A 15,051-nucleotide genomic window follows, 5' to 3' on the forward strand; every position below is an offset into this window, starting at 1 on the left:
AATTAAAAAGCAAGCTGAAGCCTTTGTGGCTATGATAATGCCTTATTAAATGAGTTTGCAACATACTAGAGGTCTGGGAGGGAAGATGAATATTAATGTGTTATGAGTGTACAGGACAGTAAAGCTGTCCATCCAAGGAGACTGTTGGAAACATAGTATCTGGAGCTCAGGTGACAGCGTAAGGAGGTGATTATTGATACTGTAAATCCCCCGGAAGGAACTGGTTTAGGGAAAAGAGGCTTAGGATGGTTTAAAGGGCAGACAAGAAAATGAACTAAGGTGTTCAATCACAGTGGTGAAGAAGCTTGCTGTTCAGCAGCATGCTACAACTCCCCTCTAAGGGAGACTGAAATGGCTTAGTTAGGCAAGTGCTTGCCGCTGACCCTCCAGGTTCATTAAGTTCACTCTCCTACAGTCAGCTCCGACAGGTGAAGGCGTGAGTCGCAAGTTGCGTGCACGCATGCGCCGGAAAAGTCCTGGCGAGGCGGCCGGAGGACTGCGCCTGCGCACTAGCAGGCCGGCAGTTAAGCGCAGACCTGTCCCGCAGAGGATGGAGGAATGGAGGCTCCCCAAGAGTTGCGTAGAGGTTCCAACACAGGTGATAACTGTGGCGGGCGGATCCATTCCCTGTACACAGCCCCTATACTTCAGAGAAGTCCTCCTGCCAACCTGGAAAATATGCACAGCAGAACGTCGGGATTTTCTTTGATTCGTTACACCCAGGACCAAAACAAGACCATGAATGGTCTTGACCAAAACATGCCCAAGGACCAGAACAAGGAGGGCGCTGGGCACCGGCTGCTGAATGTGAGTGGCGCCCGGCCGGCGGCGTCTGTCCCCTCCCTGACCACCGAGAGGGCTGGGCAAGGATCCAGGGGTCAGTGCAGTGGGAGAGGAGACCTGCCCTAAGTTGGAAGGTGTTCATAACCGAGGAAGCGCTTAGTTGTGGGACCTTGAAGATTATTTAACTTGTCAGAGCCTTGTTTTATTAACTTAAAATAAGACAATAATTTAGATAATAATTATGACAATCTGCCTTACTTATAGGGTCGTCTGAAGATCTGAGGGAGATAATGATGTAAAGTGCTTAACAATGCAAAGCGCAGAGTAAAGAATTGTCAGCTGTTGTCATCACCATCATTAGGAATTCATTTATATGGTTAAAGGGCTAAACTCCAGAAACTTCAGTTACCTTGTCTTCAATTCCTGTGGTTCTTACAGATGAACTTATAGGAGCAAATCCGTGTCATGTCTGAAAGTGAATTATTGGTCTTCTGTTAATAATTAGGAAGATTAATTTATATTTGAAATGTGTGAGACGCTTGAGTTTACCATATAGTGGTACAGGCAGAGGATGGAGGAAATGGAAAAGGAGAATCACATTGAAACTCACCTTTTCAAAGCATTAGAAGATGATTAGGAAATTTTACAGTCTCTCTTAGTCTTAAGTTATTAAAAGAATAGTACAGTTAAAAGTATCAGGAACAAGTGGTACACAAAAAGATGATGTCCTCTGTAAAATCAAGGAGTTGAATAACTTGATCTCTAAAGTACCTTCCTAATTCCAAAAACTTAGAATACTCTTGGGTGATTGTTAAGTTAAATTGAGAGCATATTAGGATTTAGCTATAATAGTAGGAAAAATTTGTAAAGGTTGCGTAAGAGGGGTGTGCTTGGAAGTTTGCACCATAGAAGGTGTTTGTTGTACGTCGTTTTAAGGAATATGTACTTTATTTTGTAGAATGGTGATTTCCACTGCTTTTTTGAGTAATAGGATTCCTTTTTATTGCCAAAAAAAGGGAAAGTTCCTCACAGAAGAGTAACTGGCTCTTTACTGCCTACTGACTGGGAAAATCTGTAATGATGAAAAGCTACCATGCAGCAATGTTTTTAATTTGCTGATAGGTACAACACCAGCTACCTATAGTCAAAACAGAGTTGTGCACCTATATGCATGGTACAGTGTTTACCCAAGTTTGGTTTCCCAAATATTTGACCATAGAATATTTTAATATTTTGACAGAACAACAAAAAGAGCGTAGGAAATGAAATGTGCACTTGAATTTAGTTGTAATGCTCTTATAGATGAATTCCTTTCAAACCTAGATGCAGAGGAATGAGTTCATGTGCTGTAGATGTTCATTATACAACAAATTTAGAGTAATATGAGAATATGTTATTAAAATTATTATAATAGCTGTAAGATACACAGTGTAGACCATTGAGCACAGAATGAATGGCCTCCTTAATAAATCTGCCTATGCATTGGTACACAGATGGAACATTGTATATTTAGGCAACATGTAGTCTTTCTATGATTTCTTAGCATTTTATGGCACATGATTTCTTGAAAGCAGATTATCATAGAGTAATAACAGCTATATAAATGGCTTAGCATTTTCTATTCAAAATACAGTTTTTTTAAAGACTTGGAGGCAAATACCTCGCTGAGTTATATTTCACATTGCATCAGAATACATTTTGGAAAACAGTAGTTTGCAGATAATGCTTAGAATACATTTGATTTCATGGATGTCCAGAGTTGAGAACCATGGCTACAGGAGGTAGGAAAAGCTGGTGGATTTTAAGCAGGGGGAAGGCATGAATCAGATGGGCTGTGTTGAAAAAAATGTTTGACTGTGAGGGTTTAAGGAGAGATGAAGAAACAGTAGGCAGTGAGGACAGCAAAATCTCTGAGCGATGGGAAAGCATGGGCTTGAAAGCACAAGAAGCAGTATCCTTCTTGGATAGGAAGAAGGGCATCTCTTCCTCCAGACCAGTGTTTATTTTATCCTTGGATCACCAGTATCCAGATCTTCAGGGGTGCTTATTAAAATCTAGATTCTTGGGCCTCCATTTTAGACCTACTGAATTAAGAGGGCTGGGGCCCCAGAATTGTGCTCAACTCTTAAACTACTCCAACGGTTCTTAGGTTCATGTTTGAAGATTACCACAGATAGTGGGAAAAGATAGGCATGGATGTGGGGGGTGTGGATTGAGGGTGTAGGTGGGAGAAGGAAGCAAATGGAGTCAGAAGAGTTTCATGAACTGGGTGAAAGAAAAAGGAGGGAAAAGTGACTGGAGGCTTGGGGAGATTAAAAGAAGGTTTATTGAATGTGTTTCACTGGGTATTGTGTGTTTCACTGGGTATTTCCACCTTGTTATATCTTGTGTGAGGGTTTGTTTGTTGTTTTTTTTTAGTTCAATTATGATTCTGTTAAAAGATGGTTTTCTTTAAGTATAGCTGACACACAGTGTTGCATTAGTTTCAGTTGTACAACTTAGTGATATGGCAAGTTTATACATTGTGCTATGTTAACCACAAGTGTAGTTGCCATCTATCCTGGTACATTGTTACTACAGTATCACCGATTATGCATTCCTTAGGTTGTGATTTTTATTCCCATGATTTATTCATTCCATAACTGGAAGCCTGTATCTCCCTCTCTGTCGACCCATTTTCTCCAATTTTTCCCTCCTCCTCTCTGGCAACCATCAGTTTCTTCTCCATATTTATAGGTCTTATTCTGCTTTTTTGTTTGTGTATTTGTTTTATTTATTAGATTTCACTTATGAGTGGAATCATATGGTATTTGTCTTTCTCAATGAGTTATTTTGCTTAGCATTATACCATCTAGGTCCATCCATGTTGTCTCAAATGACACAATTTCATCTTTTTTATAGCAGTGTAATATTCCATTGTATGTCTGTACCACATCTTCTTTATCCATTCATCTGTGGATGGATACTTGGGTTGTTTTGATATCTTGATTATTATAAATAATGCAGAAATAAACATAGGGGTGTGTATATCTTTTCAGTTAGTGTCTTTTTTTTTCCTTTGGGTAGATACCCAGTAATGTGATTGTTTGATCATAAGGTCATTCTATTTTTAATTTTTGAGGCGCCTCCATACTCTTTTCCCCATTGGCTGCACCAGTTTTCATTCCCACCAATAGTACATGAGGGCTCCTTTTTCTCCACATTTCACCAACACTTGTTTCTTACGTTTTTTATTTTAGCCCTTCTTACAGATGTTAGGCGAAATCCCATTGTGGTTTTGTTTTTGCATTTCCCTGGAGATGATGATGTTGAGCATCTTTTCATGTGTTTCTTGCCCATCTGTATGTATTCTTTGGAGAAATGCCTAATCAAGTCCTCTGTCCATTTTTTTAATTGGATTGCTTGTTTTCCTTGTTTCCTTGTTGAGTTGTATGAGCTTTATTTTGGATACTAACTCTTTATCAGATACATTATTTGCAAATATCTTCTCCCATTTCATAGGTTGTCTTTTAGTTTTATTGATAGTTTCCTTTGTTGTGCAGAGGCTTTTTATTTTTATTTATTTATTTTTAAAAGATTTTATTTATTTATTTGACAGACAGAGATCACAAGTAGGCGGAGAGGCAGGCAGAGAGAGAGAGAGAGAGAGGAGGAAGCAGGCTCCCTGCTGAGCAGAGAGCCCAATGTGGGGCTCGATCCCAGGACCCTGGGATCATGACCTGAGCTGAAGGCAGAGGCTTTAACCCACTGAGCCCCCCAGGCACCCCAGAAGCTTTTTATTTTGATGTAGTCTCAATAGTTTATTTTTGGTTTTGTTTCCTTTGTCTTAGGAGACACGTTTAGAAAAATATTGTTGCAGCTGATGTCACAGAAATCACTGCCTGTGCTCTCTTCTAGAATTTTATGGTTTCAAGTCTCCCATTCAGTCCTTAACCCATTTTGAGTTTACTTTTATGTATGGATTAAGAAAGTGGTCCAGTTTCATTCTTTTGCATGTAGCTGTCCAGTTTCCCAACCATTTGTTGTAGCGACTGTCATTTTCTCATTGCATAGTCTTGCCTACTTTGCCAAAGATTAATTCACCATATAATCATGAGTTTATTTCTGGACTTTCAGTTCTGTTCTATTGGTCTATGTATGTATTTTTCTTTTTATTTTTTACTTAAATTCAATTTAATATAGAAGATATTTAGTTTCAAGGGTAGAATTTAGTGATTCATCAGTTGCATGTAACACACAGTGCTCATTATACCAAGTGCCTCCCTTAATGCCTGTCACCCAACTACTCCCTTCCCCACCCACCTCTCCTCCAGCAACCCTCCATTAGTTTCTTATAGTTAAGAATCTCTTATGGTTTGCCTTCCTCTCTGCTTTTATCTTACTTTATTTTTCCTTCCCTTTCCCTATGTTCCTCTGTTTGGTTTCTTAAATTCCACATATGAGTGAAATCATATGGTATTTGTCTTTCTCTGACTGACTTATTTCACTTAGCAGAAATACCCTGTAGTTCCATCCATGTCATTGAGATTGACATGATTTCATTCTTTTTGATGGCTGAGTAATATTCCATTGTATGTTGTCAATGGGAGTACCAATGCTCATATTGGAAAAGCTTGACAGTTTCCAAATAGCAACTTTGGAAAAGTTTGATAATTTCTTATAAAAGTAAACATATGCTTAACATATAAGCCAGGAATCCCACTTCTATGTGTTTATGTAAGACAAGTGACAACAAAAGTCTATACAAATACATCTTGTTCATCCATTCATCTGTTGGTAGACATCTGGGCTCTCCATAGGTCAGCTATTGTAGACATTGATGCTATAAACATCGGGGTGCATATGCCTCTTCAGTAACTATTTTTGTATCCTTTGGATAAATAGCTAGAAGTGCAATTTCTGGGTTATAGGGTAGTTTTATTTTTAAATTTTTGAGGGACCTCCATACTGTTTTCCAGAGTGGCTGCATTAGTTTGCATTTCTACCAACAGTATAAGAGGGTTCCCCATCCCTCACCATTATCTGTTATTTCCTGAGTTGTTTATTTTGGCCACCTGACCAGTATGAGGTGGTATCTCATTATGGTTTTGATTTGTATTTTCCTGATACCGAGTGATATTGATCAATTTTTCATGTGTCTGTTGGTCATTTTTATGTCTTCTTTGGAGAAATGTCTGTTCTTGTCTTTTGCCCATTTCTTGATTGGATTATTTGTCTTTGATTGTTGAGTTTGACAAGTTCTTTATAGATCTTGGATACTAGCCCTTTATCCATAACATCATTTGCAAATATCTTCTCTCATTCTGTAGGTTGCCTTTTAGTTTTGTTGACTGTTTCCTTTTCTGTGTAAAAGCTTTTTATCTTGATGAAGTCCTAATAGTTCATTTTTACTTTTGTTTCCCTTGCCTCTGGAGACTTATCTAGCAAGAAGTGCTGCAGCCTAGGTCAAAGACGTTGCTGCCTGTGTTCTCCTCTAGGGTTCTGATAGATTCCTGTTTTACATTTAGGTCTTTCATCCATTTTGAGTGTATTTTTGTGTGTGGTGTAAGAAAATGGTCCAGTTTCATTCTTTTACATGTGGCTGTCCAATTCTCTTACACTATTTGTTGAAGAGACAGTCTTTTTACTATTGGATATTCTTTCCTGCTTTGTTAAAGATTAGCTGGCCGTAGAGTTAAGTGTCCATTTCTGGGTTTTCTATTCTGTTCCATTGATCTGTGTGTCTGTTTTGGTGCCAGTACCATAAGGTCTTGATTACAGCTTCGAAGTCTGGAATTGTGATGCTTCCATCTTTGGTATTCTTTATCAACATTATTTGTGGTCTACATTTTTAAATTATTTATATTTGATATATTTGTGGGCAACATTATTCATTTGGTTTTCTTTATCAATATTATTTGTGGTCTTTTCTGGTTCCATACAAATTTTGGAATTGTTACAGCTCTGTGAAAGATGCTGGCGGTATTTTTATAGGGATTGCATTGAATGTGTAGATTGCTTTGGGTAGCATAGACATTTTAACAATATTTTTTCTTCCAGTATTTTTCCATTTTTTGTGTCTCCCTCAATTTCTTTCGTAAATGTTTTATAGTTTTCAGAGTACAGATCTTTTACATGTTGGGTTAGGTTTATTCTGAGGTATCTTATGGTTTTTGGTGTAATTGTAAACAAGATTGATTCCTTGATTTCTCTTTTTGCTGTTTCATTTTTAATATATAGAAGTGCAACAGACTTCTGTGCATTGATTTTATGTCATGCTGACATAATTGCAATAGGAATTCTTGAATTCCTATATCAATTCTATCAATTTTCTGCTGGAGTCTTTGTGTTTTCTACATAGAATATCATGTCATTTGTGAAGAGTGAAAGTTTGACTACTTTTTTGCTGATTTGGATGTCTTTTATTTTTTTGTTGTTGTTGTTGTCTGATTACTGAGGCTAGGTCTTCTAGTACTATGTTAAACAGCAGTGGTAAGAGTGGACATCCCTGCCACGTTCCTGACCTTAGCGGGGAAGCTCTCAGTTTTTCTTTGTTGAGGGTGATATTCACTTTGGTTCTTTCATATATAGCTTTTCTGATGTTGAGATATGTTCCCTCTATTCCTACATTGTGGAGGGTTTTTAATCAAGAAAGGATGCTGTATTTTGTCAAATTCCTTTTCTGCATCAGTTGAGAGGATCATATATTTCTTATCCTTTCCTTTTATTAATGTGGTGTATCATGTTGATTGATTTGCAAATCTTGAACCACCTTGCAGCTCAGGCATAAATCCCACTTGGTAATGGTGAATAATCCTTTTAATATACTGTTGGATCCTATTAGCTAGTTTCTTGGTGAGAATTTTTGCATCCATGTTCATCAGGGATATTAGCTGTAGTTCTCTTTTTTAGTGGAGTCTTTTTCTAATTTTGGGATCAGGGTAACACTGGCCTCATAGAACAACTTTAGAAGTTTTCCCGCCATTTCTGTTTTTTTGGAATAGTTTCAGAAGTATAGATATTCTTAAAATTTGGTAGAATTCCCCTGGGAAGTCATCTGGCCTTGGACTCTTGTTTGTTGGGAGTTTGTTGTGTTGTTTTTTTTTTTTTTAATGCTGGCATGCTGAATTTCTTCTTTTTTTATTTTTTATTTAAATTCAGCTTAGTTAACATATAGTCTGTTGCTAGCTTTAGAGACAGAATTTAGAGATTCATCAGTTACATATAACACCCAGTACTCATTCCATCAAGTGCCCTCCTTAATGCCCATCACCAGTTATCCTTCCTACCACCACATCCTCTCCAGCAACCCTCAGTTTCCTATAGTTGAGTCTCTTATAGTTTGCCACCTTCCCTGTTTCCATCTTATCTTTCCTTCCCTTCCCCTATGTTCATCAGTTTTGTTTCTTGAATTACACATATGAGTGAAATCATATGGTGTTTTACTTTCTCTGACTTATTTCACTTAGCATAATACACCCTAGTTCCATCCATATTATTGCAAAGGACAAGATTTTGTTCTTTTTGAAGTTGTAGTAGTCTATTGTAGTGAGTAGTATTCTATTCTCTATATATCTCACATCTTCTTTATCCATTCATCTGTTGATACACACCTGGGCTCTTTCCATAGTGTTGGGAGATTTTTTTTTTTTAGATTTTATTTATTTATTTGACAGGCAGAGATCGCAAGCAGGCAGAGAGGCAGACAGAGACAGAGAGAGGAGGAAGCAGGCTCCCTGCTGAGCAGATAGCCCGATGTGGGGCTCGATCCCAGGACCCTGGGATCATGACCTGAGCCGAAGGCAGAGGCTTCAACCCACTGAGCCACCCAGGTGCCCCAATGTTGGGGGATTTTTGATTACTACTTCGGTATCCTTGCTGGTTGTGGGTCTGTTCTGGTTTTCTATTTCTTCCTGTTTCTGTTTTGGTAGTTTTTATGATTCTAGGAATTTAGCTGTTTCTTCCAGATTGCCCTCTTTTTGATATATAATTGTTCCAAGTATGTTCTTATAATTGTATTTCCGTGATGTTGGTTGTGATCTCTCCTCTTTCATTCATGATCTTATTAATTTGGGTCCTTTCTCTTTTCTTTTTTGAGAAATCTGGCTAGGGGTTTATCAATCTTGTGAATTCTTCAAAAGAACCAACTCCTAGTTTCATCGATATGCTCTGGTTTCTTTTATATCTATGTCATTGATTTCTGCTATGATCTTTATTAGTTCCATTCTCCTGCTGGATTTAGGCTTTATTTGCTACTCTTTTTTTTTTTTTTTCAGTTCCTTTAGGTAAAGGTTACATTGTATTTTTTTTTAAAGATTTTATTTATTTATTTGATAGAGCACAAGTAGGCAGAGAGGCAGGCAGAGAGAGAGGGAAGCAGGCTCCCCATGGAGTGGAGAGCCTGACGCGGGGCTCGATCCCAGGACCTTGGGATCATGACCTGAGCTGCAGGCAGAGGCATTAACCCTCTGAGCCACCCAAGCGCCCCGGTTACATTGTATTTTTGAGACTTTTCTTGCTTCTTGAGGAAGGTCTGTATTGCTATATACTTCACTCTGGGTCACCTTTGCTCCATTTCAAAAGTTTTTAACTGTAATGTTTTCATTTTCATTTGTGTCCATGTATTTTTTTAAATGGATGTTCTTTAACCTCCATGTATTTGTGGTCCTTTCACATTTTTTCTTGTGGTTGATTTCAAGTTTTATAGCACTGTGGTCTGAAAATATATATGGTATTATTTCAGTCTTTTTGTACCCATTGAGTCCTGTTTTTGACCCAATATGTGATCTATTCTGGAGAATGTTCCGTGTGCATCTGGAAAGAATGTGTATTCTGCTGATTTAGAATGAAATGTTCTGAAAGTATCATTTAAGTCATTCTGGTGCAGTGTGTCATTCAAAGCCCTTGTTTCCTTGTTGATCTTCTGCTTAAATGATCTGTCCATTGCTGTGATTGGGGTGTTAAAATCCCCTACTATTGTTTTTTTTAGTATATGTGCTGCCGAAGCGAGCACACCTACTATTGTTGTATTATTATCAATTGAGTTTCTATAAGTTTGTTACCGATTTATATATTTGACTGATCCCAAGTTAGGGGTATAAATGTTTATAATTATTAGATCTTGTTGGATAGACTCCTTTATTATGATATAGTGTCCTTCTTCATCTCTTATTACAGTCTTTGGTAAGATGCAGTTTGTCTGATATAAGGATGACTACTGCAGGTTTCTTTTGATATCCATTAGCTTGGTAAATGGTTCTCCACCCCATCACTTTCAAATTGAAGGAGTTTTTGAATCTAAAGTGAGTCTCTCTCTTTTTTGGAACAAATGGCTAAAAGCCATAGACTTGACATTTTATTTATTTTTATTAACATATAATGTATTATTTGTTTCATGGGTACAGGTCTGTGATTCATCAGTGTTACACAATTCACTCACCATAGCATATAGCATATACCCTCCCCAATGCCCATCACCCATCCCTCCCCTCCACTTCAGCAACCCTCAGTTTGTTTTGTGAGACTTATCTCTTATGGTTTGTCTCCCTCTCTGGTTTTGTCTTGTTTCATTTTTCTCTCCTTTCCCTATGATTTTCTGTCTTCCTCAAATTCCTCAAATCAGTGAGATCATATGATAATTTTATTTCTCTGATAGACTTATTTTGTTTAGCATAATACCCTCTAGTTCCATTCACATCATAACAAATGGCAAGATTTGGGGTTTTTTGATGGCTGCATAATATTCCATTTTATAATACCACATCTTCTTTATCCATTCATTTGTTGATGGACATCTAGGCTCCTTCCATAGTTTGGCTTTTGTGGACATTGCTGCTATAAACATTGGGATGCATGTGCCCCTTCAGATCACTACATTTGTATCTTTAGGGTAAATACCCCCTAGTCCAATTGCTGGGTCATAGGGTAGCTCTATTTTCAACTTTTTGAGCAAACTCCATCCTGTTTTCCAGAGTGGCTGCACCAGCTTGCATCCCACCAACAGTGTAGGAGGGTTCACCTTTCTCAGCATCCTCGCCAACACCTGTTGTTTCCTGACTTGTTAATGTTAACCATTCTGACTGGTGTGAGGTGGCATCTCATTGTGGTTTTGATTTGTATTTCCCTGATGCCAAGTGATGTGGAGCACTTTTTCATGTGTCTCTTGGCCATTTGGATATCTTTGCAGAAGTGTCTGTTCATGTCTTCTGCCCATTTCTTGATTGGATTATTTGTTCTTTGAGTGTTGAGTTTAATAAGTTCTTAATAGATTTTGGATACTAGCCCTTTATCTGATATGTCATTTGCAAACATGGTTTTGTCTGTTTCCGTTGGTTTTGGTGACCATTATCCTTGCTGTGCAAAAGCTTTTGATCTTGATGAAGTCTCAAGAGTTCATTTTTGACCTTGCTTTTGGTGATGTTTCTAGGAAGAAGTTGCTGCAGCCAAGGTCACAAAAGTTGCTGCCTGTGTTCTCTTCTAGGGTTTTGATGGATTCCTGTGTCACATTGAGGTCTTTCATCCATTTTGAGTATTTTTGTGCGTGGTGTAAGGAAATGGTCCAGTTTCATTCTTCTACATGTGGCTGTCCAATTTTCCCAACACCATTTGTTGAAGAGACTGTCTTTTTTCCATTGGGCATTCTTACCTGCTTTGTTGAAGATTAGTTGGCCATAGAGTTGAGAGTCCATTTATGGGTTCTCTGTTCTGTTCCCTTGATCTATGTCTGTTTTTTGTGCCAGTACCAGATTGTCTTGATGATGACAGCTTTGTAATAGAGCTTGAAGTCTGGAATTGTGATGCCACCAGCTTTGGTTTTCTTTTTCAACATTGTTATGGCTATTTGGGGTCTTTTCTGGTTCCATACAAATTTTAGGATTATTTGTTCCATTTTTTGAAGAAAGTTCCTGGCATTTTGATAGAGATTACATTAAATGTGCAGATTGCTCTATGCAGCATAGACATTTTCACAATATTTGTTCTTCCAATCCAGGAGCATGGAACATTTTTCCATTTCCTTGTGTCTTCCTCAATTTCTTTCATGAGTATTCTATAGTTTTTTTTTTTTAAAGATTTTATTTATTTTTCAGAGAGAGAGAGAGAGTGATCACAGGCAGACAGAATGGCAGGCAGAGGCAGAGGGAGAAGCAGGCTCCTTGCTGAGCAAGGAGCCCGATGTGGGACTCAATCCCAGGACACCGGGATCATGATCTGAGCCGAAGGCAGCCGCTTAACCAACTGAGCCACCCAGGCGTCCCCTCTTTAGTTTTCTTGAGTACAGATTCTTTACCTCTTTGTTTAGTTATATTCCTAGATATCTTATGGTTTTGGATGTCATTGTAAATGGAGCTGACTCCTTAATTTCTCTTTCTTCTGTCTTGTTGTTGATGTATAGAAATGCAACTAATTTCTGTGCATTGATTTTATATCCTGACACTTTATTGAATTCCTGTATGAGTTCTAGCAGTTTTGGGGTGGAGTCTTTTTGGGTTTTCTACATAAAGTATCATATCATTTGCAGAGAGTGAGAGTTTGACTTCTTCTTTGCCAATTCGTATGACTTATTAATTTTTGTTGTCTAATTGCTGAGGCTAGGACTTCTAGTACTATGTTGACTAGCAGTGGTGGTAGTGAACATCCCTGGTGTGTTCCTGACCTTAGGGGAAATTTTCTCAGTTTTTCCCCATTGAGAATGATATTTGCTGTGGGTTTTTCCATAGATGGCTTTGATGATATTGAGGTATGTATCCTCTATCCCTACATTATGAAGAGTTTTGATCAAGAAAGGGTGCTGTACTTTGTCAAATGCTTTTCCAGCATCCATCAAGAGTATCATATGGTTCTTGTTCTTTCTTTTACTAATGTATTCTATTGATCAATTTGTGGATGTTGAACCCACCTTGCAGCCTAGGAATAAATCCCATTTGGTCGTGATGAATAAGACTTTTAATGTACTGTTGGATCCTGTTAGCTAGTATTTTGGTGAGAATTTTTGCATCTGTGTTCATTAGGGGTATGGGTCTGTAATTCTTTTCGACAGGGTCTTTGTCTGGTTTTGGGAGCAAGATAATGCTGCCCTCACAAAATGAGCTTAGAAGTTTTCCTTCCATTTCTATTTTTTGGAACAGTTTCAGGAGAATAGGTATTAGTTATTCTTTTAATGTTTGGTAAAACTCCCCTCAGAAGCCGTCTGGCCCTGGGCTCTTGTTTTTTGAGAGATTTTTGATGACTGCTTCCATCTCCTTGCTAATTATGGGTCTGTTCAGGTTTTCTTTTCCTCACTGGTTCAGTTTTGGTAGTTTATATGTCTCTAGGAATGTATCCATTTCTTCCAGATTATCTAATTTGCTGGCATATAGTTGCTCACAATATGTTCTTATAATTGTTTGTATTTCTTTGGTGTTGGTTGTGATCTCTCCTCTTTCATTCATGATTTTATTTATTTGGGTCCTTTCGCTTTTCTTTTGGATAAGTCTGGCTGGGGTTTATCAATCTTATTAATTCTTTCAAAGAACCAGCTCCTAGTTTCATTGATCTGTTCTACTGTTATTTTCTTTTCCATTTCACTGATTTCTGCTCTGAACTTCATTATTTCTCTTCTCCTGCTGGGTTTGGGCTTTATTTGCTGTCCTTTCTCCAGCTCCTTTAGGTGTAGGGTTAGGTTGTGTGTTTGAGACCTTTTTTCTTTCTTGAGGAAGGCTTCTAATGCTATACATTTTCCTCTTAGGACCACTTTGCTGCATCCCAAAGATTTTAAACAGTTGTGTTTTCATTTTCATTTCTTTCTATGAATTTTATCAATTCTTCTTTAATTCCCTGGTTGACCTGTTCGTTCTTTAGTAGGATGCTCTTTAGCTTCCATGTATTTGAGTTCTTTCCAACTTCTCTTCTGATTGAGTTCAAGTTTCAAACCATTGTTGTCTAAAAATATGCAGGGAATGATCCCAGTCTTTTGGTACTGGCGGAGACCTGATTTGTAACTCAGGATGTGATATATTCTGGAGAATGTTCCATGTGCACTGAGAAGAATGTGTATTCTGTTGCTTTGGCATGGAATGTTCTATCTGTCAAGTCCATCTGGTCCAGTGTGTCATTTAAAGCCTTTATTTCTTTGTTGATCTTTTGCTTAGACGATCTGTCCATTTCAGTGAGGGGGGTGTTAAAGTCCCTTACTATTACTGTATTACTGTCAATGTGTTTCTTTGGTTTTGTTATTAATTGGCTTATATAATTGGCTACTCCCATGTTAGGACATAGATATTTAAAACTGTTAGATCTTGTGGACAGACCCTTTAAATATCATATAGTATCCTTCCTCATTTCTTATTATACTCTTTGGCTTAAAATCTAATTTGTTTGTTATAAGGATTGCCACCCCAGCTTTCTTTTGATGTCTATTAGCATGGTCAATGATTTTCCACCCCTTCACATTAAATCCTAAGGTGTGTTTGGGTCTAAAATGAGTCTCTTGGGGCACCTGGGTGGCTCAGTGGGTTAAAGCCTCTGCCTTCAGCTCAGGTCATGATATCAGGGTCCTGGGATCGAGCCCCACATCAGGCTCTCTGCTCAGTGGGGACCCTGCTTCCTCCTCTCTCTGCCTGCCTTTCTGCCTACTTGTGATCTCTGTCAAATAAATAAATAAAATCTTAAAAATAAAATAAAATGAGTCTCTTGCAGACAGCATATTGATTGGTCTTGTTTTTTGTTTTTTGGGGTTTTTTTTATCCATTCTGATACCCTCTGTCTTTTGATTGGGGCATTTAGCCCATTTACATTCAGGTTAACTATCGAAAGATATTAATTTAGTGCCATTATATTGCCTGTAAGGTGACTGTTACTGTATATTGTCTCTGTTCCTTTCTGGTCTGTTCCTTTTAGGCTCTCTCTTTGCTTAAAGGACCCCTTTCAATATTTCCTGTAGGGCTGGTTTTGCAAATTCTTTTAGTTTCTGTTTGTCCTGGAAGCTTTTTATCTCTCCTTTTATTTTCAGTGACAGCCTAGCTGGATAGAGTATTCTTGGTTGCATAATTTTTTTGTTTAGTGTATCACGCCAGTCCTTTCTGGCCTGCCAGGTCTCTGTGGATAGGTCTGCTGCCAATCTAAATTTCTACCATTGTAGGTTACACACCTCTTGTCCTAAACTGCTTTCAGGGTTTTCTCTTTATCTGTGAGACTTGTAAGTTTTAGTATTAGATGATGGGGTATTGGTCTATTTTTATTGATTTTGAGGGGAGTTCTCTGTGCCTCCTGGATTTTGATGCCTGTTTCCTTTGCTAGTTTAGGGAATTTCTC

The 15,051-nt window shown here is 38.0% G+C and overlaps 1 protein-coding gene across 1 annotated transcript in view; it reads left to right on the top strand.

The window, feature by feature from the left end:
* The first annotated feature begins 601 nt into the window (after window positions 1-601).
* C2CD6 (C2 calcium dependent domain containing 6) overlaps window positions 602-15,051 on the top strand; it is a 143,157-nt gene continuing 128,707 nt past the window's right edge. Inside the window, exon 1 of the mRNA XM_032860072.1 lies at window positions 602-807. Within this exon, the coding sequence (XP_032715963.1) occupies window positions 679-807 (129 nt within the window). The 5' untranslated portion in view covers window positions 602-678. The remainder of the gene's footprint in view (window positions 808-15,051) is intronic.

The sequence above is a fragment of the Lontra canadensis genome, unplaced genomic scaffold (genome assembly GCF_010015895.1).
Source record: "Lontra canadensis isolate GAN:19392208 unplaced genomic scaffold, GSC_riverotter_1.0 scaffold18, whole genome shotgun sequence".
NCBI classification, from domain to species: Eukaryota; Metazoa; Chordata; class Mammalia; order Carnivora; family Mustelidae; genus Lontra; species Lontra canadensis.